The 26755-nt window shown below is 35.6% G+C and overlaps 3 protein-coding genes across 3 annotated transcripts; 2 read left to right on the top strand and 1 right to left on the bottom strand.

Moving 5' to 3' along the window:
* The first annotated feature begins 447 nt into the window (after positions 1-447).
* On the top strand, positions 448-14188 carry LOC124173032. The gene is made up of 6 exons (XM_046552559.1): positions 448-523; positions 1251-1367; positions 3160-3279; positions 6326-6454; positions 7684-7812; positions 14023-14188. Exons 2-6 carry the CDS (start codon positions 1299-1301, stop codon positions 14107-14109), a joined length of 534 nt encoding a protein of 177 aa, XP_046408515.1. The 5' UTR covers positions 448-523; positions 1251-1298; the 3' UTR covers positions 14110-14188.
* A 57-nt stretch (positions 14189-14245) lies between these two features.
* LOC124173021 (gastrula zinc finger protein XlCGF57.1-like) lies at positions 14246-18250 on the top strand. The gene has a single exon (XM_046552542.1). The coding sequence runs from the start codon at positions 15676-15678 to the stop codon at positions 17077-17079; it is 1404 nt and encodes a 467-aa protein (XP_046408498.1). The 5' UTR covers positions 14246-15675; the 3' UTR covers positions 17080-18250.
* A 6997-nt stretch (positions 18251-25247) lies between these two features.
* On the bottom strand, positions 25248-25814 carry LOC124173266 (putative nuclease HARBI1). The gene has a single exon (XM_046552785.1). The coding sequence runs from the start codon at positions 25812-25814 to the stop codon at positions 25248-25250; it is 567 nt and encodes a 188-aa protein (XP_046408741.1).
* Between the last annotated feature and the right edge of the window lie 941 nt (positions 25815-26755).

Here is a 26755-nt window from a genome sequence, read left to right as displayed (position 1 = left end):
TCAAAAATTTGAATCATTAATTTGTAGTTTGATTTCTCATAATTTGAAAAATGATACATCTGAATGATCTTTATTGTCTATGGTATAGTTCGCATGAAGGGCCAGCTACGATGTCCAAAATCAATTTAAAAAAGACGCTGCATGAACTCAGAATATCATGGATCTTCTTGCTAAACTTCATTTCAGTCGGCACTGTAGCTTTTCAGTGATTGATTAATAGGCGTGCAGACACCTCTCCATTTTTATATGAAAGCAGGTACATAATGTTCAGCATCCTTTTTTGTAATACTATAGTGCTTCCCATGCATGTGTTTAAAAGGAGATTAGTATTTTGTCACTCTTACTTTGTCTGCAGAGTTTTGAAGGAGGAGGGGCAGATGATGAGGAGTCGGAGCCTTGTGTGGAGACTAACGACTGCATTCAAGATGCAATTGAAAACAATTCACAGCTCACTTGCTCAGCCCAAACCACTGAAATATACATTCCTGTGCCAGACTGCCTACTGTCCAGGGGTGACAAATTGGTAAGTTTTATTCTTATGCACAGGGAAACCTATATTGATCCATCTTCAGCTGTACAAATTTCTCAGTCATATGACAAAAGACAGTATGTCCGTCATAAATGTAAGCATTTCAACTGGAAGTCACTAGCGTATATGCAACCTTCAGTAGCTGTACTTTTCTAGTAGTAACACATAAGGTAGAAATCCGAACCACTTGAATCTTTTTTTATGCAAGTCAATATCAGTTGTACAACACTGCTAATCTGTTGAAAGAAATGTCTGTTATACTGTGGAGTAGACTTTTGGCAAAGCCTTGTCAAATCTCTGTTCAAGCCATTAGTGGTGGCTGTAACTGAGCTGTGTCTCATGATTGCCCTTTATTTGTGCAAGCCATCTTCCTCCTTTATTTTAACTAAGGAATCTCCTAAAACTGTTGCAATAACTCTTTATATGCATAGGTTAAGAAAAGGTGAAGACCATTAAAGGTACGCTGGGACCTCGATCTATCGTTCCTTTACTGTGAGTGACCAAAATTCTCATTCAAAACTCTCAATCAATGTTATCTTAGTAGTGTAGCTCCCCCTCTCTATTTGGACGTTTATATTCTGGAGTTTGATCTGTGAGTTACAAGATTCTCATAAGTATTTTGATCAGCTGGAGTGGTCTCAATTAAAATAAGAGTTTTTATTATCGAATGAGGGAATTACTGTTTTGCTTTTATTGAGTGACGCCCATTATCCTCTTCTAGATTCATGTGAAAGATGAGAATGAAGGTCAACTCAATGAGAATTATCCCATGCTGTACACATCAGATCCGGCTGCATTAACAAGTGATGCCTCTGACCCATTGGCCACTGATGACCTGGTGAGTGTACTTTTGCCAAGTGTAATTTAATTTTTCTATGGCACAATGTCATTACTTTATGCATTATTCCCAACACCTCTCAGCAGAAACATACTACGTTTTGCCTTGCCTGTTCAATCATGAACAACTATGGAAGAACTTTCATATTTGAATCATTAAAATAAAATGTAATGAAAAAATATTTTGTATTTTGCCAAACTGACCGCTCAACTTTGCTCACTGAGCAATTAAGCTCTCTGTTATCAGGGCACTGAGCAGTCATTTGTTATGTGATCATTCAAACACAGTTTCACTTCTGTTCACCACAGAACAGATGGGGGGATGTAAGGATTTGGAGAGTTAAACTGAGCACTATTGACTTAGGTACGCTGAATAAGATTGATCGTGACATCATGATGTAGCTGCTAGCAAGATTCAACTACATACATATCTCTCATTCCATATGAGAGATTAATGTTCACAGGAATCAGGTTGTTGCCAATTTGGGTTTTGTGATGAAAGCAAACAGGAATTTATTGTGGGGATAAGAGATACATCCTTGAAATGAAAATGTATAACCTTGGTATCTTTTCACAGGAAAATTTATTCGAACGACGCGTTTCGACGCTGAGGCGTCATTATCAAGCGTCGAAACGCGTCGTACGAATAAATTTTCCTGTGAAAAGATACCAAGGTTGTACATTTTCATTTCAACATCGATTTTCACAAAGTTAAAGCCGAATCAATTGAATTCAGATACATCCTTCTTTGCCATTTTTAAATTGGATGTTGCATGTTGGCAGTCTAGGTCAATTGCTAAAAGACATCAATTGTTTGTGACACGATCTCATTTTTATTACATTTGAATCAATTTTCTTCAATTTGAGTGTTGGACATCAGCAATGAAAGTCAGTTCCCAAAAATATCAATTGTTAGTTAATTGTTAGTACTGTTTTGTTATGGCAATGTCATTTTGAAGTGGAATATCACTACACCTCAGCGGAACCAACAGCATTTTTTTCTTGCCAGATCGTGAGAAACCATGAAAGGGCTTTCATGAAAGAATTATTGAAAGTGATTGATGCATTTTAATGAACAGATTTGATGTATTTTGCCAAACTGACAGCTCAACATAGTTTACTGAGCCAGTGAGCTCTCTGCCATCCCTTCACTCAGCAGTCTTTAATTTTGTTATAATACAAACACAGTTTTCACTTCCGATTATCTCAGAGCAGAAGGGGGGAAAGGAATTGAGAGTTATGCTTAGAACTGTAGAATTTGGAGCTCTCTAATAGATTGGCAATGGCATTATTATGCAGCTGCTAGCAAGATCTGACAACAAAACTCATTCCACATGAGAGATTGATATTCACAGGAATCAGATTGCTTCAAATTGGATTTTGTGATGAAAGTGAGCAAGAATTTATAACCAGTGCTAGGCAATTAAGTTCGATTGCCAAATGATTTCAATTGTTGGTGACATGAAGTGTTTTTGATTAAATTTTACTCAATTTTCTTCTGCTGTTATTCAAAGTTTTGAAAAATTTGCAGCTATTTTTTATTGTAAGGTAATATTATTCTTAGATTTTAAGAAATATTTTTCTAGAAGAATTCAAGTTTTTAAATCAGTGCCATTATAATGTTAAACGTCGAATCATTTTGGAAATAATTATAATGATTTTGGACAAATTGGGTGGCTGCAAGTAAAAGAAAAGCTTTAATTATAGAAGGAGGTTATTATTGTTTTGCCTTGTTATGTTGAAATCAGGTTATTATTTTTTGGTTTTTACTGACACCCATTGTTCTATTCTAGTGTCACGCGAAAGAGGAGAGCCAAGATCACCTCAGTGGGGAGAATTATCCTGTGCTCTACACATCCGATCCAGCTGGAAATTCAAATGATGTATCAGACCCATTGGCAACTGATGAATTGGTGAGTTAAGTCTTGCTTTGTATGTTCTTTTTTCTTAGAGCACAATGTCATTACGTAACAGAATATTCACAAAACCACTCAGCAGATACCTACAGCATTTTCCCTCACCTGATCAGTCATTTAAAAATACAGAAGAGCCTTAATGAATAATTATTTAAAATGAGCGATTCATTGTACAATGTTACGTAATGAACAGATTTGGTGTATTTTGCCAAATGACAGTAAACTTTGCTCATGGGGCAAGTGAGCTCTGTGACAGCAGGGCACTGAGGAGTTATATTTTTTGTGATCATGCAAACATAGTTTTGTTTTCCGTTCACCTCGAAGGAGAAGGGGGCTAGGGAATTGAGAGTATTACTGAGTTCTGTTGAATTTGGTACTCTGACAGAATGACCATGACATCATGATGCAGCTGCCATCCAGATCTGACAATAAAATGAGTCCCTAATGAGAGATTTGTTATTCACAGGAATCAGGTTGTGCAGATTGGGACTTTGCGATGAAACCTGAGCAGGCATTTATTATGGGGACTAGGGATTTTCCCCTCTTACCATATTTGAATGGGGTGTTGGACGTTGGCAGTACAAGTCGATTGCCAAAACACATCAATTGTTAGTGACGTGAACTGATTTATATTTACTTCATAACAACTAAACACTCTTTAAACAGGGAGCAGGCACAATTAAATGGCACTGAAAATTGTAAGTACGGATTAAGAGTTATCACGTTCCAACAATTTTTAGAGATTACATATAATTTTTAAAATTGTGCGGAGATCGATTACGGTGCTAAAAATATTTCAAATAGTTTCAGCACAAAAGCTTCAATGCCTCCGAAATAAAAGCACCCTGGGTGATATAAATACCTATGATTAAACACCTGTATAGGAACAGAATAGTGAGGATGTCTGCTGCATTGTGAACACTTTAGGGGTTAAGGAGACCATTTCATGGTGGAATTCTGGAAATTTTTTCTATCTTAACCTAGGTACACAGATAGTGAGGATGTTACTCCACTCCAATGCAAATTTTGAGAAAGCACCTAGCACTCTGAACCAATGGCCATGCTGTGGACATTATTGAAAACAATTTACCTATAATGCATTTCCCATCATCATCATCACTGATCAATAATCTTAAGATTGGTTTCATGCACGTCTACACTCAATTCTCTTATCAGCTTAAATTTTCACTGTAATGCACTATGAATGACCTTGTAAATCAAGCTCCTACATGATGGAATATTTTCTCCTTCATGTTGCCTCTTAGACTATCAAGCAGCAAATACTCACTGCATTGGTAGCATCCAAGTCACACTCTTATTATTGGTGTAAGGATTTTAGTTGAAGGCAGATTATATCACTACAATGATCGCAACATCCATCTAGTGTCTCACTGGTAACGTAGTAATGTGTCACATGACTTGAATGCGATGAAACGGTTAAATATAATGATTCATTGTAAAAAAAATTCTTCTGAGGCTCCCTGATATTTAAATTTTCCACCTCACATCATACATGTGTCTGAAATGGACATTGCTAGCTGCCCACTCTGTAGTAATACTTAGGCTTTTCAGGCTTTACCAAAAAAACAACAACTTTATGCTAACTGTCTCAAATGTGAGTGAGTAAGCTTAAGACTGTATAGGGGAAATTATACGGGGCCTCAGGATTTGTCCTTTACCATCTTTGAAAAGGGTATTGGATGTTGGCAAACCAGGTTGGTTGTTGAGAGGTTTAAATTTTTTGATGGAGCTTGTTGTATGCATACACTTAGTGGGATACATGACTCAAATACTAGGGGAAATGAAAAACTGGTAATACCTCACCACCGGATAGTTAGTCAATAAATCATTCATTTTTACTGCATTTTGCAAATGGAACAACATTGACTATCTCGAAAAAGACTAATCGGGCTTTCAGCCGGGTGGTCTGCCTCCGTTCCGCCGACGTTTCAGAACACAAGTTGGCTTCCACCCTTAGGGCTAACAGGATGACAATGGAACCCGACTCGTGTTCCAAAATTTCGGCAGAATGGAGGGAGACCACGAGGCTGAAAGCCCGATTAGTCTTTTTTGAATATATTTGCTGGGAAAGCGTCAGACATAAAATTGACTTGCCGCCACGTGAATCGTCGTAACTCGGCTCCTTCTAAAAGGCACTACACCGAAAACTTCTTTGAGAACAACAACGAGAGAGGTAACATAATTGGATCAGAAGGAAAGATTCCACATTTATCTCCTCCAGCTTCATTTGATTTTTTTTTCTTTCCTTGTACTGGGTGACATTTCCTTGTAATTTCTTATATTTGTTGATACCCAGGTTTACATCAGCTCTTTCTTGGTAGGTTTTCCAAGATTTTTCACAACCCCTTCTTGTGTGGGCATTTTCCTGCTGTGGGTTTTTTTCCAAAAAGGACGATAGTCAATATCCTTAGGTTTTTCCCATGTTTGCTTACATCTTTTTACACTTGGTAAATGGTTGCTTTGTTGACTTATGTTTGAAAATGGAACTTCTATGTCTAGTTATGTAATTTCTCTGACTGTAATTTCATGAGCGACTTGTTTATGTATTGAACTGCATAAATTTCATGTTTGATGAGGGGTTATATAGAAGGTGGGACTTCGTTGTCCAAATCTCACATTAATTATTATTATAATGTTCAACTCTGATTGAAATTAAATATAATGATTATCTTTAACAGATGAAATCAACATTTCTGTACTCCTGCTCATGTTAGCAAAGATTCTTGGTTGTTGGTGAATGTTGTCATGAGATAATCATGTCTCAAAATATTGCTGATAAATTTGTTTTTCCTTCTAAGGAAGGCTTTCCTATGGCTAATTGAAATGGCAAAGTAACTTGATGGGCCATATTTTGTTAGTCAAAAAATTTATCCTTCCTCCTTCTCAGATCACAGAATAGATTCGCTGGTAATTTTTTATTAATGCATGCCTCTGTAATTCATGTTTTGCTTGTGATCTTTTTGCTCATCCTACCAATTTGTAAAAACCCATATCAATGAAGTGTTAATTCCCTTTCTCTCAGAGTGGCATGGGAACATGTGGGTGGCCATCTGTAAAAGCAGATCAGAGCAGTGACGATGAAGGAGGAGATGCATACAATGATAGCACTGATGGGACCACAAACGAACTCATGCCCCAAGCCTCTGATCAGGTAATAATAACAATATTTTCGTAGGTTTACTGATTTGTTTGCATAAATATAGGACATGTCAAGGAGTGAGTAAGATAAAACACATTCAAGTTAAGAAAGAAAAAATTTATATATGAAGAAATTTGTGCATAGAATAAAAAAGTGTTTCAAAGTAAACTCATTAATCTTGCACTTGAAGAGGGATGTTGCCTTTACTCACCTAACTTCCTTGCACCCAGGAGACTTGATTATCAAGTTTTACACCCAGATATGAACAACTGAGATTTTGTCTTAATATACCTCACTTTTTACAGAGATCAATGAGTGTGAGCTGGTTGCATACACTTCTGAGTCAATTGCATTGGTAAACCTTAAAATTTCTTAAAAATATTGAGATTATTCTCTTAAAAACTAATTTTTCTGTTTTTAGGATATTAAACATTTAATACAGTTACTACTTGCAGTGCACCCCTAAAAATGCACCAAAAATGAAAATGTAATTGGAATAGCATGCTTACAATCGATTTAGCCTTACTTCTTGTATTTAAAGAGGGATATTATATCCACTGTACTTTAGGTTAGATAGGCTGTGGAATGAGTACAACTTTCAGTTATAGTTTGCATGCTATGAGTTGCTCCTTTGAACTCCTTAGCTATTTATTGCCTGGCTCACTACAGAATATCAAACTATTTTATCCTGACATGTAGAATTACAACCCCTCGGTACAGTGAAGTAATATTGGAAGATGATAGAATGGTAGGCTGTATAGAATGATAGACTGATAAAAATTTTGATGAATAAACCATCTAGCGGATGTAATCCATGGAATTCAAACACTTGTTACATGCGTAGAAGATAAGTCAAAGTAAAGAAAAATAATGGCAGCAATATCTTGAAGCAATTGAAATTACACCTAAGTCTCAATCACACATTCAAGCATTAGACAAGTATTTATTCACAAATTAGTAGTGATTTTTTACTTGATACTAATCCTATATTTTCTTGATAAGATTAGTGTTTTTTTCTTTTTTGAGCACTACGATAGATGATTGTACAATTTAGTGCTAATACATGTCACACACAAGCTATTAGCATGTGAATATTACAAAAGGAAATGTTTTAAGGTTCCTTGTGCATATATGTATCAATGCAATAAATAGGAATCATTATTTTTTGGTGAACTCACGAATCTATTTCTACATTTCTGTATCTCTGTCTTTAATGATGCTGATTGTAGACTCATATGCAGGCACAGGCCTCAACATCTTCCCAATGGGAAGAGGTGGATGCTGAAGAGACTGGAGCCATTGGGATAGATGAGGACTCTATGCTGGTTTTGGCCAACAAAGAATCTACCAAGGAGACTGATGCCACTGAGGTATGCATGAAATTTGAATTCAATTAAAATATTGGATGAAAGTGATGTTTGGGAGAAATCCTGAATTTTAAATTCTCTAAACAGGGCTACTTTAGCCCAGATTTTGAAACCATTATCATTATTTTCAAAAATGCGCAAAACGTATTATAACTGATGGCGCTTGGCATGGTTCATTGGTAACTTAAAATTGGTGTGCACGAGGGAAAAAGAGCTGATAAAATATCGTGTGAGAGTGTGTAATTGAGCCTCAATGGAGTGTGAAGTTTTTTCCCCTTCCCCCATGATTCCCCACTTTCCCAATTTTGGGTTTTTTCTGTATTAAGGAGGAACCATCATTTCAAACATGCCCGAAAACCTCCCCTTATTTTGACATATGTTGTTGCTCATTATTTTTTCTATCGAATAGTGAAAAAATATTACTATGTCATCGGCCATTTAAGAACGATTTATGGATTGGAAAATGATGGATTTCCACCTTGAAATACATTATCTTTATGGGAGAATGATGACCTTCCCTTGTAAAACATTTTTTATCTCAAATTTGGCCCGAAATATATAGTTGAAAAATTAGCACAGCATAGAATAGACATCGATGCTTAATATACGTATTTTTTTAGAAGGGGTTACCGATATGTTAGCGCCAGTATATAAGTTTAGAGAACATACTTCCGGTTTTCTGCAGAGCGAGCAGCCATTATGCGGCAGAGGTAGTGGCAACGTTGCAAATATACGGAGGTTAAATATGAAGAGCGATATTGCACCTGTCGACCGCTGCGCAATTCCAGTGAATTGGATTTTTCGGAGTCATTTTTCTACGTATTCATTAAACGAATATTCAGTTCATCTTGAAACGTGCTATACACCGAAATATGAAATTTATCAGTGCTGGTTGTTAAAGTAATTCCTATGTGCGACAACATTAAACTTGCGAAGAATCATGACCGGAATTCAATACATCCCTTCAAATCGTCGGCGTATCGCTTCAAAAGCAAAAATGATAGAATATAATGAGACTTGTGATAGTTTATCTGTTCTTCTGAATACCACTTCAAATTGTTTTACGTTTATTTCGAAAAATATGCAACGTTTTCAAATTGTAAAAAATACTTATTTAAATAGAAGTTCTAAGCGTAAAGTAGATAATCTAGCGCATTATGTATTTAATCATCACTTTAATTGATACTAAATGTCTAGAATAAGGTGTACAGGTAAATGAATGTACCACGAGACAAGCATATTGCTGTTGGGTACCGACTATGTAGTATTTGGAAATACAACTTCGCGAACACACTAATTAATCGAATATTCACCCATTCTTTGATATATACACGTTCTTCTTTCATCATTCTTCTTCACATATTCTTCGAAAGTATAAAATAAAATTAAAGTACTTCCTTTTTCACTGACCAAACAATTTACTTTGATACGTTTTCCAAAGGTTCAATTAGCATAATTTGAAAAAACAACAGTAAATACATTTACCTATTCATGAAGTCATTGCAGGAGGTTAAAAATTAGGATGCATTCCTGAACAATGGATGGCAGCTGACATAAGTGAGTCCGTAGAAGTTGCAATGCCAGTCTTCCAAATTTACTGAAACTTCGGCACTAGGAACAAGTATTATTTAATTATCCTGATACTAATGATTCCAATAACATTTGGGTTTAAACTGGCACATTAGTTTCTAATTTTCACTAATCAACTCCTTATTAATAGTATGGATGAGGCTATTGAATGGAAAATCTAAAAAGAAATAAACATTAAAGAGCTTTGTGTCAGCCATTTAACAGGGACTTTAATCTTCATAAATCAAGACATAAACATTGATTATTTAAACAATGATGGACACTTAATGTTGGGAAATATTGCAAAAATTTCATAAGAAATTAAAAATGCACATCGACGATTCGGTATCCTTCAACAGATGCACTTGTTGAAATCGCTTTGATGGAATTGATGGATTCACTTTTGGCCACATTTCGTTTCCTCAAATAATCCAAGCTCTTACCTTTACCTTCAGACACAAATTTTCCTTTAAATTGGCATAATGACGCCATCACTTCAGCCCAAAGGTATATTTAATAACTTAAGGCTAAGTAAAAGGGATAATAAAATGAGTAATATTGTCACAATGCAACGTAACTCTATGAGGTAACGTAAACAAACAAAGGTGCTCAACCGGTGTGAAACTACGATATGTTGGCAGTGTTGTCGAGTTGGTGGTCAGCAATTATAAATAAACCATTTTTCCAAATTAGGTTGAAATTAACAGAGCAAAAGGTCTCATTAGTTAAGTTCATTTTATTCATCACAAATGATGTAGTTGTAAAGCTTTACTGTATTTCCAGAGAAAGTATTTAAAGTCTTCCGATACCTAAGAGTCAATATAACAGCTATTCTTCATATCACTAGATTATTCCATTTTAAGTAAAATTCATGCATTGTACAGCTATTTTGATTGATTTAGCATTACCTTTAATTTTTATGAATGACTAATTTAGCGATTATTACTCGTTGTTATCGAGTTTATCTATTTAATGAAAGCAGTATTTCGAAGCGAAGGTTCCTCCTTAAGTGCACGACCAGTGAAAGGTCCTCATTTTCCCCATCCCCTCCCTCCAAACAACACCTGTGAGCAGCAAATGGAGAGTGATGTAATCAGCACCTCTTCCTTCTACAAAATGAGAACATGTTTCGTCAAACCTTCCTCCCCATGGTGAGGATACTAAGAAAACCCACTTCTACCCATGTTTCCCTCACCTGCTCAAACCCCAGAATTTTAACCCTCTCTTCGTTGTAAAACCCGGACAAATATCAGCTCCAGAAGACACATTTACCCCGGATTTGTATTGTGGCCGAAGCCTACACTGTACAGCTGAAGGCGTCTTGCCTGTCACATGGAGGTGAGGTAGAAAGAGAGGAAAATCGTGGAAGATAGAGGGATAAGTGAAGAGTGGCGAAGAAAAGGAAACAGGAGAACAGAAGGGTAGATTTCCTGCGCCAAGAGGAATAAAGTGAACACTTGATGCCCATAATTAAATATTCTCTCAGCCCTCGTCAAATGAAGATACTGAGACCACGATATGAGCCAGCCAAGGAGGTCATACCCATCCATAACCAAGAGTCGATAAGTAGAACTGTTATCCCATATTAGACCCCCCCCCCCAAGGTAAAACGATTCGCAAAGATTTTCCCCTATCCCTCGATCAAGAATAGAAGAACTAACTGTGAAGAAGTCCCATTGCCCTGCAATATTTTTCCCTTTCATTTTTATATTCTTTTGGCCCTTCTGTTTTCCTTGTAAAGAGGTGTATTATTTAGTATTTAGGACTGGGTGTATTATTGGATAGTGTTTAGGATTTATTTTGGTGTTCTCATTACATTTATGCTTGTATTCACACCAGAGAACCACAATAAGTGAAGATTCTTGTTTCATTTTTTTATTATTTTCTAGATGTCATTTGTTTTGGGTAAATGTGATTGAATTTGGTTTCTTTTCACGTGCCAGTATTGTGTTTAAAGTTGTAATTGGGTAATAATATCATGCATTTGTGTGTATTTTTCCTTCTATATTGCATTATATTTTTTGTTGAATTTATAATATATGTATGTAGTAAGCACTCGTTCTTTCGTTCACGTCAGCAAGCCATCAGCAAAGAGCCCTCCCACAACAGGATCATCCCCTCCCCCCTTTCTTCCCCTCCCTCTCTTCCCCAACCCATGGTACAGGACCACGTCCCTCCAAACAAATCCTCCCCCTCCCCTTTCTTCCCCCCACATCACATCCTTATATGATGCGTATTGTTACGTTATTGCTGTCTTTGAAATATTCATTTTATATATTTATATTATGGTTAAAAATTAATTTATACTTAAACATAAATTTTATTACAAAGTAAATACTTAAATGTTTTATTTTATTTGGGCTTGAGTTAACCTTAATATTGGATTACTCGACCCCAAACTGTAATTCCCATAATAACTACCATTTGAGGGTCGTTTTGGTTCAAGTGGGGTGACTGATATTGCAATGAATAATTTATAATCATCATGTAGGCATCAAAACATAAATTTTGCTAATAAATTATTATAAAAACATAATTTTAAAAATTTCAATTTAAAAATGCACTTGAAACATTACTTCGAGCAACACTGTAAAGGTATTGTACAAACAAATTAGATTTGTGTATGGCAAAGTTTAGAGTCCAGTTAAATTAAATGAAAAATTACCAACTATACTGAGAAAAATAAATAATTAAAAATATACTAGTTTTTATTGGTTTTAGGGGCTCCATTACTAAATCTTCAAATTTGTACTGCAAGGCATCATTGATTTTGGTCCACTTTCAAGCTTAGATCGTGGGCTCCATGCAGTCAACTTTAACACCTTATCTTGTAGCAGTTTTTTGTGTCAAGTTTGCCCACAGGGCTCCAGGAGCCCGTGTGTAAATGACTGAACTTGTTATATACTTTCTGCACAGGTTTTTTAGTTGCCCAATCAATTCAAACTTGCTACCTTACATTAAACTATTAAACTTCTTATGCTGTGTACATAAAAGTATATTCAGAGAAGAATGATGCTGCGGAGATATGGATGAAATTTGTATAATTCAATTTAATTTATTGATAATAGTGATGTTTGGGAGATATACCGTATTTCAAGTATTGTTAATGAATAATGTATAACTTGATACATTCATACTTTCTAAACAGGTTTTTAAGTAGCCTAATCGATTCAAACTTGCCAACATTGTCCTATGCATACTATTAAACTTCTTATGCTTTGAAATGAAAACACACAACCTTGGTAAGTTTTCACTGGAAAAGTTACCAAGGTTGTGTGTTTTCATTTCAACATGGATTTTTACAAAGTAAAAGTCAAATCAATTGAATTGTACTTATACTTTGTATCTATTTTCATATATCTTCTTCTTCTGCTATATACTCAAAGAATACTTCTTGGAATATCCCATCAGCATTGCCCAAGTATATGGGTAACTAACTTGACATGGGGAGGATGTACTCATGTTCGGCAATTACTCAGCAGTGTCCACAAGAGACCCTTTCGTATGGCCACCAAAGGAAAGAAACTTTTGCCTCAGAGCATCATTTATACTACTCTGAGACATAAGTTCAAGTATAAAATGACACTTATTTGTGTGGTTTAAGTTACTTCAGACTAAATGAGTTCTTCGAGGTGCATTCATATCAAAACACAAGTTGATTGTTTCTTTTTGTAGTTGCATGCCTGCATTATTTTTTACTTATGTTTTACTAAGTAAAATAGTGGGACCTTTAAGTCATATCTGATAAGGGATTGAATTTAATCAAGTATAATATTAATATAATTGATATTAGTGCTGAAACCCGGTGGAAATCCTTTATTGTGGGAGTTGAAGAAATAAACACTTGGCTATTTCTTTATAGTGACTTATTGTGACGACAAACTTGCAAGCCTGCTCTCACAACAACTGTTACAACATAGTTGCATATTAGTTTGATTCAATGTAGTGAATCTATTGTCAATTATCCCAAGAAAGTACATAGCACATTTAGCGGAAATCGCCCTAATCAAGTTAGATACACCGCATCCAGTGATAAGTGAAGTTTGTTAACTCCTGAAATTGTGCACAAATCAACACGGTTTTTTCTTCATTGGCAGGCATAACAAACAATTAGATAGCCCAGCTATGGGGTCACCTTTGTCCCCCGTCCTAGCCAAAATTTATATGGATAGTTTTGATAAACTTAAGTTCTCTATTATAGCTCCCTATTTCAAAAAGCATAAAATGTTATCGATATGTAGACAATGTGTTTTGGGAGTGACAAGGTATGTCATGACAGCTAATGCGATTTCTGAGAGTGCTCAATTCACAGGATAAATACATGTATAAATAAATAAATACAATGTTTGTGTGGAAGTCCAGACAGAAGGCATACAATGGAATGTAATGGGTGTAGACCACAGTCAATTGGATTACGTATCTACTGCTGTTCATGATTTTTATCATTTTGAAAAGATGGAAAATCAGATTTCTTTACATTTGTTTTCATCCATAGAGAATACATATTTTATCATAAACATAATTCATTTACTTGTTTACATGGTAAATATGTGAGTTTATATGGTTTAAGAATTAGTTGTATCTTATCACCTGCTAAGATAGTTCCGATTCACTGTCCATTCATATTTTGGTGCTTACTTTCAGCCTACTTCCACAATGAATGGAGAGCTGCTTCAGAATCAGACAATGGCCATGGACTCCATGACGGAGGCAGTGGGTGAGTGCTCTTAAGTGCTTGAAAATGACTCTTCACAGTAAAGGCTTAAAGCAAATAATTCTGACTAGGCAAATGCCCGAAAACTGGATCTCAGAACTCAATCAAATTTTGCGATCCTAGCATGAAATTTTGACATACTTTCATGCTACTTTCTATTTTACAGAAGCATGTTATTGGTCAATATTTCCATAGATTGCACCGAAATTTTGTTAATGCATGGATTGACGCCGGGTCCTGTGGATGACAACTGGCAACCTTAAGCACTAGACTAATGCTCACCCTTTGCAGAGTGGCTCTTATGCTTTAATAGATTTGACCTGCAAATGTGTAACTGGATTTGTAGCTTAAAATATTGGTTATACGTGTAACCCCATATGGGGTGATTCGAGGACAACTCGCTATGGACTAGAGCAACAACGTTTGGTTGAATTCTTAGACCAGGGTTTTGGACACTCCACTTGTAAAGAATCTAGAATCTGAATTTGTCATCCTTCTATACTTTCTTTAGTTTATGTTAACAGTTCCACTGGATAATTTAATCAGGTTGGCAAATTTCTAGCAAAATTTTCTTCATGTGTCAGTGATATAAAGCAATATTTGGAGTCAATTGCATTCCTATGGGAACTCCCCCGTACTTGACCTAATAAATGTGCCTTTAAGATTGGTCAATAGAAAATAATTACCAAAGATTCACTTGCAATAAATACCAAGCATGAGATTCCAACCTTCATGTCAATTATTTGGTATAAGTAGACAAAGTTAGCATGACACTTGTTGAAATGAGGACAAAAGGTTTGGTTCAGTTTTAAAATAATGGGAAAATTTTGCATTGATACATACCTCATCCAATTCACTTTGTTGTGCTCTTGGAAACTGTGCTTTATTAGGCCAAACAACTATTCATGAAAGAAGTGAAATAAGGGAAAAAACTAATTTGGCTAAAAATTGGCAAAACTCAATTTCAATGACTTGTGTGTAGAAGTTCTGGTTCTGCAGAGTAATGACAGTAAGCCATCAGCCCATGCCTACTCATTCTTGTTGGCTAAGATTTCAAGGCAATAGTTTCAACAAAATTTTAATGGTGGTATAGTGAAGTGTAGGTCATCACCCTCATTGAGGGTGGAGATGAAGAGTTTGAGTAATTTGGATGTAGTATTACTTATAACTGCTAGGTATATTTTTTGTTTAGGATGCTCTAGTGCCATTTAGTGGGAAATTGTGCACTGGGGTGTTTTCTGGAGAAGGTATTTGAGGTGAGTATGCAGTACCTTACTGAATTTCTCTGAGCAGCAGTGCCACTCAATTTTTGAAGAAATGTTTGGAAACCACCGTAAAAAATTAATTGCAACATTTGTTATGTGTAGCATTTAGCCAAAAAATTGGAAGAAAATGCAACTTTGATATATTTCTAATGGTTATTATATATTAGGTCAACGAATCATAGATTACATGTATGACTATACTTATTTTAAATGTGAATTTCTTTTCTACATCTCCCAGCTCCTGAAAGAGCCTCAGCTTTGTTTGGATTCCTTGAACCAAAAATTAGATCATCACTTTCCAGGAAAGGGTTGAAGGTGATGGATAAAGACATTGAGAAATGTGTTAACCTGCATACTGATAAGATAACTTCGTGCTCAGTTCCTGGTGATGGACAGTTTCATTCAAAATCCAGGCGTGTGTCTAAAATCATACGAGATAGAGCAACAATGACTGTTGTTGGAGAAACAAGTGATTGTGATAATCCAGACACCAAAAAGTTTTTCAAGGTCACTGACAGTAGAAAGTGTGGCCCCAAGTCAGTCATGCAAGAAAATATAGAGATAAGTGCTAGCATGATCAAAAATCCAGGTAAGCATGCCAGATCAAAGAACAATTCTTATCATTGCTTCCATTGTGGAGATGCATTCAATGCCAAACATGATCTCATCGAGCACCTCAAGATTCATTGTGGTTCTGGCAGTTTGGATATAGATGCAAATTTGTCAATCGGAAAACATTTGACCCTCAAAACCCTTGTCTCCAGAGTAGAAACTGATAGTTCTTATCAGTCCACCTCCTCAAAGAGTTTAAATAAGGTGGCATGTAAAAGACATGGGGTGAGAAAAAAAGGAAGTGGGCTTCTTAAGGCAAACTTAGGAGGAACAACGGAGAAGAAGAATTTGAGGGAATATAGGAGAAGCTCCATTGTCGATGGGAAATCAGGCACATACAGTCCACACACAGCAAAGAAACCTTATTCCTGCAATGAATGTGAGAAGTCTTTCTCTCGAAGGAGTCACCTTGACATTCACATTCGGACTCATACGAAGGAGAAACCTTATTCCTGCAATGAATGTGAGAAGTCTTTCTCTCGAAAGAGTCACCTTGACATTCACATTCGGACTCATACGAAGGAGAAACCTTATTCCTGCAATGAATGTGAAAAGTCATTCTCTCAAAAGAGTCACCTTATCGATCACATTCGGACTCATACGAAGGAGACACCTTATTCCTGCAGTGAATGTGAAAAATTTTTCTCTCAAAAGGTTCACCTTGTCCATCACATTCGGACTCATACGAATGAGGAACCTTATTCCTGCGGTGAATGTGAAAAGTCTTTCTCTCGTAAAAGTAACCTTGTCCGTCACATTCGGACTCATACGAAGGAGAAACCTTATTCCTGCAGTGAATGTGAACACTCATACTCTAATAAGAGTTGTCTTGTCCGTCACATTCGGACTCATACGAAGGAGAAACCTTTTTCATGTACCGAATGTGAAAAGTCTTTCTCTCTAAAGAGTGACCTTGTCCGTCACATTCGGACTCATACGAAGGAGAAACCTTATTCCTGCGGTGAATGTGAAAAGTCTTTCTCTCGAAAGAGTCACCTTGTCCGTCACATTTGTACTCATACGAATGAGAAACCTTATTCATGCCGTGAATGTGAAAAGTCTTTCTCTGATAGGAGCAGCCTTGTTCGTCACATTCGGACTCATGTATAGGAGAAACCTTTTTCTTGCGGTGAATGTGAAAAGTCTTTCTCTCAAAAGGGACACCTTGTCCGTCACATTCAGACTCATACGAAGGGAAATGTGAAAAGTCTTTCTCTTTTAGTAGCAACCTCGTCCGTCACTTGCAGACTCATACGGAGAGGAAATCTTATTCATGCAATGAATTTGAAAAGTCTTACACTACAAAACGAAACCTTGTCTTACACATGCGTGTACTTAGGAAAGGAGCCTTATTCTTCATTGTGAAAAGACTTTATCTCAATACATTCGCGTTTTCTCTCATTTAAAATCGGCTAGGTCGTAGTAGTCTAATTACACAGGTCTGCGACATAAAAATTGTTTCAAATTTATTAAGTGATTTTTTTAGTGTTTTCAACGCTTATTTCAGGAAAAATAAAGAAAAAATTCCATCACGCACAGTTATTTCACAAATTGCATTTATAGTTTTAGCCGTTTTTGATATTTTTATAAATATTTCAGCACTCTAGTGAGTTTGAATTTCGGTTTTTAGGATCCCCATAAACTTTTATACAGCTGTTTTCATACTAGATTCTTGTAAAATAAAGAGTTAAAGAGTTATTAGGAGTAACCAGCAGTATTATCATGTCAGCCCTTGTCCTTGCCGTCCCCCTCCCCCATGCACTTGCTGGCTCACTTAGGAGAAAGTAAATTTCGCCTAATTTGAAATAAAGTTAGTTGATCAAAATAAACCTTGTGCCGAACAAAAATTTTGTGCAGTGTGTGTTGAAGAACTGAGGCAATGGTTTCAACGTAAAAAGCGGTCCTTACGTTTTGGAATACCAATGGTTTGGAGGGAGCCCAAAAATCATAGCGATGACTGCTATTTTTGTTCTTGCAGCATAAAAAATTTCAATTTGAGAAACAAAAAGGGTATTTCCTAACATTCAATCATCCTTTCGCCCTGTTCCTCATGGACCTGAGGTATCAAAACCCTCTCCTCTAGATTTTTTGGATGATATGCATGATGATCAAGAGCTATTGGCTGAGCTAGCTTATAGTGAAGAAGACAGTGATTGCTACTATCCTAGCAATACCGATCCCATTTCATTCTCACAATTTGAACTGAACGATTTAGTTAGAGAACCGGACTTATGACGCGTTTCAAAATAGAATATTCTCCTGATGAGTGGAGACTTTATATCGATTCTTCGAAAAAAAAGGCTTTAAGTAGAACTTCTACACAATGGTAATAAATATGCTTCTATACTAGTTGGACACTTGGTTAACTTAAAAGAATGTTACAAAAACCTTGAACATGCATGTTCAAGGTTTGGGCACTATATGGTGATTTAAAAGTGATTTCAATGCTGCTTGGTCAATAAGGTGGCTTTGCAAAGTTCCCTTGCTTTCTCTGTGAATGGGATAGTAGAGACAAAAAGCAACGCCACATACAAAAAGCTTGGCCCTTCCTTGAGAAAAAGGTTACAGGTATGGGTTGAAAATATTGAGAGGAAAAGCCTTGTGGATCCCAAAAAGGTGTTACTTCCACCACTTCATATTAAGTTGGGACTGATGAAACAATTTGTTAAGGCATTGCCAAAAGAAGGGGAGTGCTTCAGATATCTTAATGGACAGTTTCCTGGTATATCCGCGGCAAAGGTAAAGGAAGGAGTCTTTGTTGGACCAGACATAAGAAAACTAATGACAGATACCAAATTTGTGGCCAAAATGGAAAACAAAGAAAAGGCAGCATGGACATCATTCAAATCAGTTGTTACCGGTTTCCTAGGAAACAAAAGAGATCCAAACTGCAAGACAATCGTCGCAGACATGCTCGACAACTTTAAGAAGCTGGGCTGTAACATGAGCATTAAAGTTCATTTTCTCCACTCACATCTTGGCTACTTCCCTGAAAACCTTGGTAATGTAAGTGAAGAGCATGGCGAAAGATTCCATCGAGACGTTAAAGAAATGGAAAGAAGATATCAAGGAAGATTCAAAGTCAACATGATAGCGGACTACTGCTGGATGATCCTCAACGAATCCACAACCGGACAAACAGTAAAAGAAGTTTCGACAGAGCAAAAGGGTCATTATGAGGACTTATGAGCTTAATGAGGAATGGAAGTGTAGTTTATTACATGATTTATAAATAATATAAAATTTTATTACTTTCAAAAAATGTGAAAAATTGACTATATTTTTATATTATGCCCAAACATACTCCCTAATTTGTGAGAAAGCCTGACGTGATAGACAAAAACGGATTAGATATTTGAAATCAGCGCTGAAAAGTACATAAAAATCGGTGATCAAATTTCAAACAACTTTCAAAAAATATTTTTTTGCAGGCCTGTGTTATTAGTGTTCATCAGTCATCAAGGTAAATAATTCTTGTAACTACGATAACTGTATGTTTGAAATGAAAGAATTGCCTCATAATGTTATAATAATACAACAATAATCAATTAGGTATGTGACCTAATTTCTAAATATTCAAGTAAATTTATTGTACTTTATTTTCAAGGATCAATAAATTATTCATTTATCTTAATTGCTGTTTTTTAATAGTAGAAAAGTGTTTACATTTATATAAAAGCCATGCATTTCAACACTTTTGATAATAATTTGAGGCACTTATGGCCGGTTGCAAGAAACTTTCGCTATTGGTTCGATAGCTATGGGTCTCATAAAGTTATGGAACTCATAACTTATTTTGGGTTGCAAGAAACAATCGGTCTCATAACCTATCTCCCAATAGTTATTGCTTCGAGCACGTAGTTATTATGAAATCCAACAGATGGCGTTACCGTCGCAACTATAGCAACATGAACAAATTTGAAGAGCGAATTTTGAAAGATATCAAATATACACGAAAATAAAACAACAAGAAAATAAAACTATCAGTCATTTTCAATTGCAATTTAGAATAGCCTTGTTCATAATAAATCATGACTATTCCAACCCAAAATCTCCTTAACATTATTTGCCAACCAATTGCAATGCATTTTGAATGCTAATGAGGGCTTTCATATCGCTTCGGTGTATGTTGCATTATAACTTTATCGTGAATCGTTAGGGCTCCAATACAAAGATGCTGCACTCCTAGACACAAAGGCTATAGCGGGATAAGATGGTAAAATCTGCACTAGGCTGGATTCTTATTTGGGATTATGCACTCGAAAGTAATTATTTAGAAACCCCTTCAGCGAAATTTTTAGATGCCTAGGTGGTCCCACGGTCCTTTTATCGTAAAAAACGTGTTTTTTCGAAAATCATTTTTCCTGAGCGATCCTTTGCTTTAAAAAATCTGAAAAAAATCATGAAAGTATATTTTAATGTCCACATACACCCTGATTTTTTTCATACTTTTTGGGTCAAAATTGAGTTTATGAAAAATATTTTAATTTTTTCATGAATTTTTAGGTTATGTTAGTAATATTTGGCAAACTTTTAAAAAATCATTTTTTGTGTATTTTTTATTGTTCTTTTGAATGGCCGTGTTAGATTTGCCATTTTGACTCCGGAAAATCCTCAAAATTTGAAAAAACCCAATTTTTGGTGTTTTTCCCCATACTTTTTAGCAGATAAACTCTACCGCATGTCAATTAATAACGATTTTTTAATTATATTTTCGTTTTTTTACATGATTGGATCAGGTTTTCCGTTTGAGCTTCAAAGAAAATATAGCCCTGCGTCTTAGTGAGCTCCCTGAATACATGCTGCACGGTATACAACTGCTATGTAAAATCTCTAAAATGATAAAAGGGAAAATATTAAAAATTAAATATTAACTATGCTTAATTAGCATCATTTTATTGGATTTTGAAATTTTATCGAATTCGTATTACAATTGTGGTAGATGCCGCATACTTTAACAGCTGATCAATGCGTATTTCCGCGTTTTAAAGGGGGACTTGGAGTCTTTGTAAAGATTATTTTGTTAAGATTATTTGAATGTGTTTGGGAGGATAATACAGAACTATTGGGGAATTGATGAGATATATTGTTGTAATGGCACGCTGGGGATATTGTTTAATTACGTACGCTGGATTGTTGCGAGGAGTGTGAAGTTTCGCTGAGGGAAATGTATTGTTGACAGTCGTCACTCGAGAAATGAACTTATCGGTGTTATTATCGGTGTGCGCGAGTGTACTGAATACGGCGAGTTATAACTGTGAGTGTGCGGAAATCTTAGTGAACTGAATTCTTTGTGAACTGACCTGTGAGCCAACTGAACTGTGAGTGGTGGAACTGTGCGTGTGCAAAAGGTGAGACTTTAGTACTTACGGTATTTGTTTGTCTGTATATCTGCTATGCCTTGGGGGTTTCGGAATAAAAATGTTTGTTTTAACTATTGCGATTGAAATCAGATTTAATTATTTTGAAATTAATATATACTGAATCATGGATTTAATTATTTATATATACATATATTTATTAATTATTAATGAACAATTTTTAGAAATGATTTGTAATTATATTCATGATTTTTGGTATATCTTAAATATTTACTTTTCCAGAGTATTTAAAGAAGATGGATAATTTCGATGCAACCGACCAATGTTGCAACTGTCTCAAAAGACATCTAAGTAAAATAGCAGCTCCGATCAAGATAATTAATTCGTCAGGTGATGTTGAAGCCGTTCGAGAACAGTTGAATCTCGGCTATGTTGAAATCGGGTTTAAGCTTTGCGATAAATGCAGACGAATTGTATTTTTTGGTACGCGTAAAACAATTGTGGAACCAGAACATTCACGCAGTGAAGAAAATCAGCCAATGGATTCTCAGTCAAGTTCGGAGATATCTAGCTCGCAGAGTTCTGAGAGCGTTTTTGAAGTGGAATTAAAGAAACCAGAAGAAATACAACCTACTACCGAATTGCCGCTCCAAAGAACATTTATTTCTCATGCAGTGTGTTGCGTGTGCAGAAATAAAAGTAACTTGACTGTTGTCCCATTGAATGCAAGGTTGCAATGTTTTAGACACATGAAAATATTCATTCCACGTGGAAATCGAGTATGCTCTGACCATTTAATAAAACACCGGTTTTTTGACGAAGATCTTAAGTTAGTTCAGGTATATAGTAACACAAGCCTTTTAACTGCAGATGAGATATGTTTATTTTTAAACAAATTGTCAACTTCAGCCTCACAGACGTTTTTAGAAAAAATAAAAACGTCAGAGCTTCGCGAAAAAGAATTATTTTCTTTTACTGGTCTCTCGATAGACCAATTAGAAGAGCTGAAATCATTATTAGTTTCCATGAGATCATCGTACACTAGGGATATTACACAAGCCCTGGTTATATGTTTATTTAAATTACGAACAGCATCGTCAAATAATCTGATTTCATCTGTTTTTGGATTAGAAAATGAAACAAAAGTTTCAGACTTTTGTGAATCAGTGATTAATTCATTTGAAAAAGACGTACTGCCAAAATAATTTGGAGTAAGAAGTGTTAAAAGGGAAGACTTAATAAACCATCACACTTCAGTTTATGCAAAAAAACTTTATAATTTAAAATATGAACTTGCTTTGATTTTTGATGGGACATATTTACGTCATCAAAAGAGTAAAAATAATGATTACCAACGCAGGTCATACTCTGGTCAGAAGAGATATCCACTCTTAAAACCGTTCACTATTTGTACAACTGACGGATTCGTGGTAGATCTTCCTGGTCCTTTTCTAGCCACCGAAAATGACGCAACTATAATGCGTAAAGTAATGAATGATCCAGTTGGAATAAGAACTATCATGAAGGAAGGTGATATATGCATTGTGGACAGAGGTTTTAGGGATGTGGTACCCTTCCTAGAAATTCTCGGATTCAAGGTTCTAATGCCTGCCTTAAAAGGAAAAAGATCTAATTTAAGTGCGATTGAATCCAATGAATCTCGCTTCGTCACAAAACTTAGATGGGTCGTTGAGGCGATTCACGGCATTCTTAGCAAAAAATATAAGCTCCTTCACCAGCAATTGGACAATAAGCTCTTACCAAAAGTGGGTTCATACGCTAAAATTGCATGTTTCCTTAATAATACTTTTGGCAAACGCTTAAATTGTGATAAAGATGATGATGGATTGCAGGATTTAATAATTCGAAGAATGCTTGATTCTAAATCTAACGAAAATACTTTAGCAGTAGAAGCTGAGACAGCTAGATGGTCAAGGCGGCCCACTTCTGCGGTAAAACTAACTTCTGAAGAAGTGGAAGATTTTCCAGAGATGACTGAGAGGGACCTCAAAATATTTTTTTCAGGGACCTATCAGTTAGGTCAAGCCATTTGCTACTTAGCTGAGTTAATGGATGAAAATGATAGCATTAATTTGGAGTATATTAGGATGAAACCTAGCATCATTAAAGTTTTCGTTAGGTCAAGACACATTAATAGTAAGACCTACAAATGTTATGTCGAATACAAGCCTAATTCAATGGGGTATAATGGAATTTTGCGCCATGCTTGTGACTGTGCCAATGGATTAAGAACTGTAGGGTCATGTTCTCACATAGCCGCAGTTATTTATTACCTTAGTAATGCAAGGTATAAGTCAAAAATTATTAGACCAGCAAAAATTCTTTCAGAATTATTTATCAAGTTAGATACTGACCCCGTCATTAACGAAGACAGTGACGAAGACTAAAGCTATTATTTTTATGTGGTTTTGAACATATTTAAGTATTTTGTAATATTGTAATACAATAAAATGTCATTACTGTTAATAAAAATTGAAAAGAGGTCCACTATAAAAATTAGTATTTACTAAATAATTATTTTATACATTTTATCCATGAATGGTAAAATTTAAGAATTCAGTTCACTAAGATTTCCGCACACTCACAGTTATAACTCGCCGTATTCAGTACACTCGCGCACACCGATAATAACACCGATAAGTTCATTTCTCGAGTGACGACTGTCAACAATACATTTCCCTCAGCGAAACTTCACACTCCTCGCAACAATCCAGCGTACGTAATTAAACAATATCCCCAGCGTGCCATTACAACAATATATCTCATCAATTCCCCAATAGTTCTGTATTATCCTCCCAAACACATTCAAATAATCTTAACAAAATAATCTTTACAAAGACTCCAAGTCCCCCTTTAAAACGCGGAAATACGCATTGATCAGCTGTTAAAGTATGCGGCATCTACCACAATTGTAATACGAATTCGATAAAATTTCAAAATCCAATAAAATGATGCTAATTAAGCATAGTTAATATTTAATTTTTAATATTTTCCCTTTTATCATTTTAGAGATTTTACATAGCAGTTGTATACCGTGCAGCATGTATTCAGGGAGCTCACTAAGACGCAGGGCTATATTTTCTTTGAAGCTCAAACGGAAAACCTGATCCAATCATGTAAAAAAACGAAAATATAATTAAAAAATCGTTATTAATTGACATGCGGTAGAGTTTATCTGCTAAAAAGTATGGGGAAAAACACCAAAAATTGGGTTTTTTCAAATTTTGAGGATTTTCCGGAGTCAAAATGGCAAATCTAACACGGCCATTCAAAAGAACAATAAAAAATACACAAAAAATGATTTTTTAAAAGTTTGCCAAATATTACTAACATAACCTAAAAATTCATGAAAAAATTAAAATATTTTTCATAAACTCAATTTTGACCCAAAAAGTATGAAAAAAATCAGGGTGTATGTGGACATTAAAATATACTTTCATGATTTTTTTCAGATTTTTTAAAGCAAAGGATCGCTCAGGAAAAATGATTTTCGAAAAAACACGTTTTTTACGATAAAAGGACCGTGGGACCACCTAGGCATCTAAAAATTTCGCTGAAGGGGTTTCTAAATAATTACTTTCGAGTGCATAATCCCAAATAAGAATCCAGCCTAGTGCAGATTTTACCATCTTATCCCGCTATAGCCTTTAGCAATCGTTTTAGTCAGACTCATTACTTGGTCCTTTCTACCAGGCAATTAGCCCAGTGTACATTTTGGCACACAACCCATGTAATTTTATCATTGATTTTATTTTTTCCTGCTATGGCAAAAGTAAACTTTACGTATTTTTAGTGATTTATTTTACTGAAAATAAGTATGCAACTCAAAGAGTAGTGATATAATTAATTCAAAGCAATACAAGCAAACATAAAATACAATATACTGGGCTGTTAACATTTATTTATGAAAGTAAGTTTGGGGTGTATAGCCAAAGTTTAATTGAAATAGGTATCAATTATTGTATTTCTGACAGCATTCCCCAGAGCATTTGGGTTTTCCTCAATAGCTTGATCTTCTGCCTCCCCAAAGTCATCCACATTATCAATATGCTCATAAGGAATTATAGCCAAATTATTCAGAATGGCTGTTGCAACTATTACAGACACTGTTGTATTTATAGTAGTTCTTAGACCCAGTGATAAGCAGGGGAACCTCCTTTTCCATACCCCTATTGCCCTCTCAACAATGTTCCTTGTTTTTATATGGGAATTATATCGATGCTCTGCAGCTGTGGCTGGATTGGCTACAGGTGTCATTTGAGAACGAATAAAGGAAGCATTGAAAATTGTACTATCGTGCGTGGACCCAGGCCATCGGGAAACAATATCGATAATTTTTAGGTCTGCATCACAAACAACCTGCACGTTGATGGAGAAATAGCCTTTTCTATTGCGGAACAGTTCTGCATTATCTCCCCCTGGAGACTGAATTGGAATGTGAGTACCATCGATGCAACCAATCACAGAAGGAAACCCAGCAACATTAAAAAGCTTTGTTTTCATATTTACTAAATTATCATTTTTAAGGGAAACAAATGTACTGTGGACGGAGGAGAGCCAATTGATATGTTAATTTCTTAATAATCCTGCAAACTGTTGATTTATGAACTCTAAATCCTCCTACTATCTATCAACTCCTACAACTATTTGAAAGGTTCCTGTAGCAAAAAATCTTAGGGCAATGAGTAATTGATTGAGAGGTGTGATGGACTTGCTTCTTCTAGTCAGTGGCTTTAAATTATTTTCAATTTTTTGTAGAACGTCCATAACCAAATTCTTATTTAATCTGAATCTTTCACAAAATTCTTCATCATTGTAGAGGTGGAATGGATTTTGTCGCTCCCTTATGACTCTTTCGGTACAACTCTCATTATATCAAGTACTTCTTCATCAGAGGATGTTGAGGACGCTTCACTCTCCTCCATTCTATGAAATTATAAGATATTTAGGAAGTGAATACTCCAATAAAATTCAATGCATGGTAGCATAAAAACATGTTACCATATACTATTTTATGAACATAGGTCACAATATCTAGGTGCTAAAATAGCTTAAATTCAAATTTTAAATTAAATAAAGCTTATATTCAAATATTTTCGAATGTCTATCTTCAATGAGAAAAAACTTTGACTTGTCTATTAGTGTTAAATTATCTAGTTGAAGAAACTTGTTCATTTTTTCTGATCCAATTTGTGTAGTATCCATGACTCAAAAATTTCTAGTAATACCCCAGTAGTCTACCACATTAGGCCGATGTTGGACCAAGCTGGCAATGCTGGCTTTCTATGGCCATGGAATGCCAATGAAAGCCCATAATGACCCAATATTGGCTACCCCTTGTAACCCCACATTGGCTACCCCACGAAACACAATATGGGCTACCCCATCTGGTTACATTGGTTTCCCCATGAAACTCAACATTGGCTCCCCATTACATCTATGAT

Source organism: Ischnura elegans (assembly GCF_921293095.1).
Source record: "Ischnura elegans chromosome 13 unlocalized genomic scaffold, ioIscEleg1.1 SUPER_13_unloc_4, whole genome shotgun sequence".
Classification (NCBI taxonomy): domain Eukaryota; kingdom Metazoa; phylum Arthropoda; class Insecta; order Odonata; family Coenagrionidae; genus Ischnura; species Ischnura elegans.
Note: the sequence above shows the minus strand (reverse complement) of the source record. Positions and strands in the feature narration are given on the sequence as shown.

Excerpts from the sequence above, each read along its gene's own strand:
- LOC124173266 (XM_046552785.1), bottom strand. The coding sequence starts at position 25,814 with ATGAAAACAAAGCTTTTTAATGTTGCTGGGTTTCCTTCTGTGATTGGT.
- LOC124173032 (XM_046552559.1), top strand. The coding sequence starts at position 1,299 with ATGCTGTACACATCAGATCCGGCTGCATTAACAAGTGATGCCTCTGAC. Across the intron at positions 3,280-6,325 it reads CATTGGCAACTGATGAATTG|AGTGGCATGGGAACATGTGG; the intron begins GTGAGTTAAGTC and ends CCTTTCTCTCAG. Across the intron at positions 6,455-7,683 it reads TGCCCCAAGCCTCTGATCAG|GCACAGGCCTCAACATCTTC; the intron begins GTAATAATAACA and ends ACTCATATGCAG.
- LOC124173021 (XM_046552542.1), top strand. The coding sequence starts at position 15,676 with ATGGATAAAGACATTGAGAAATGTGTTAACCTGCATACTGATAAGATA.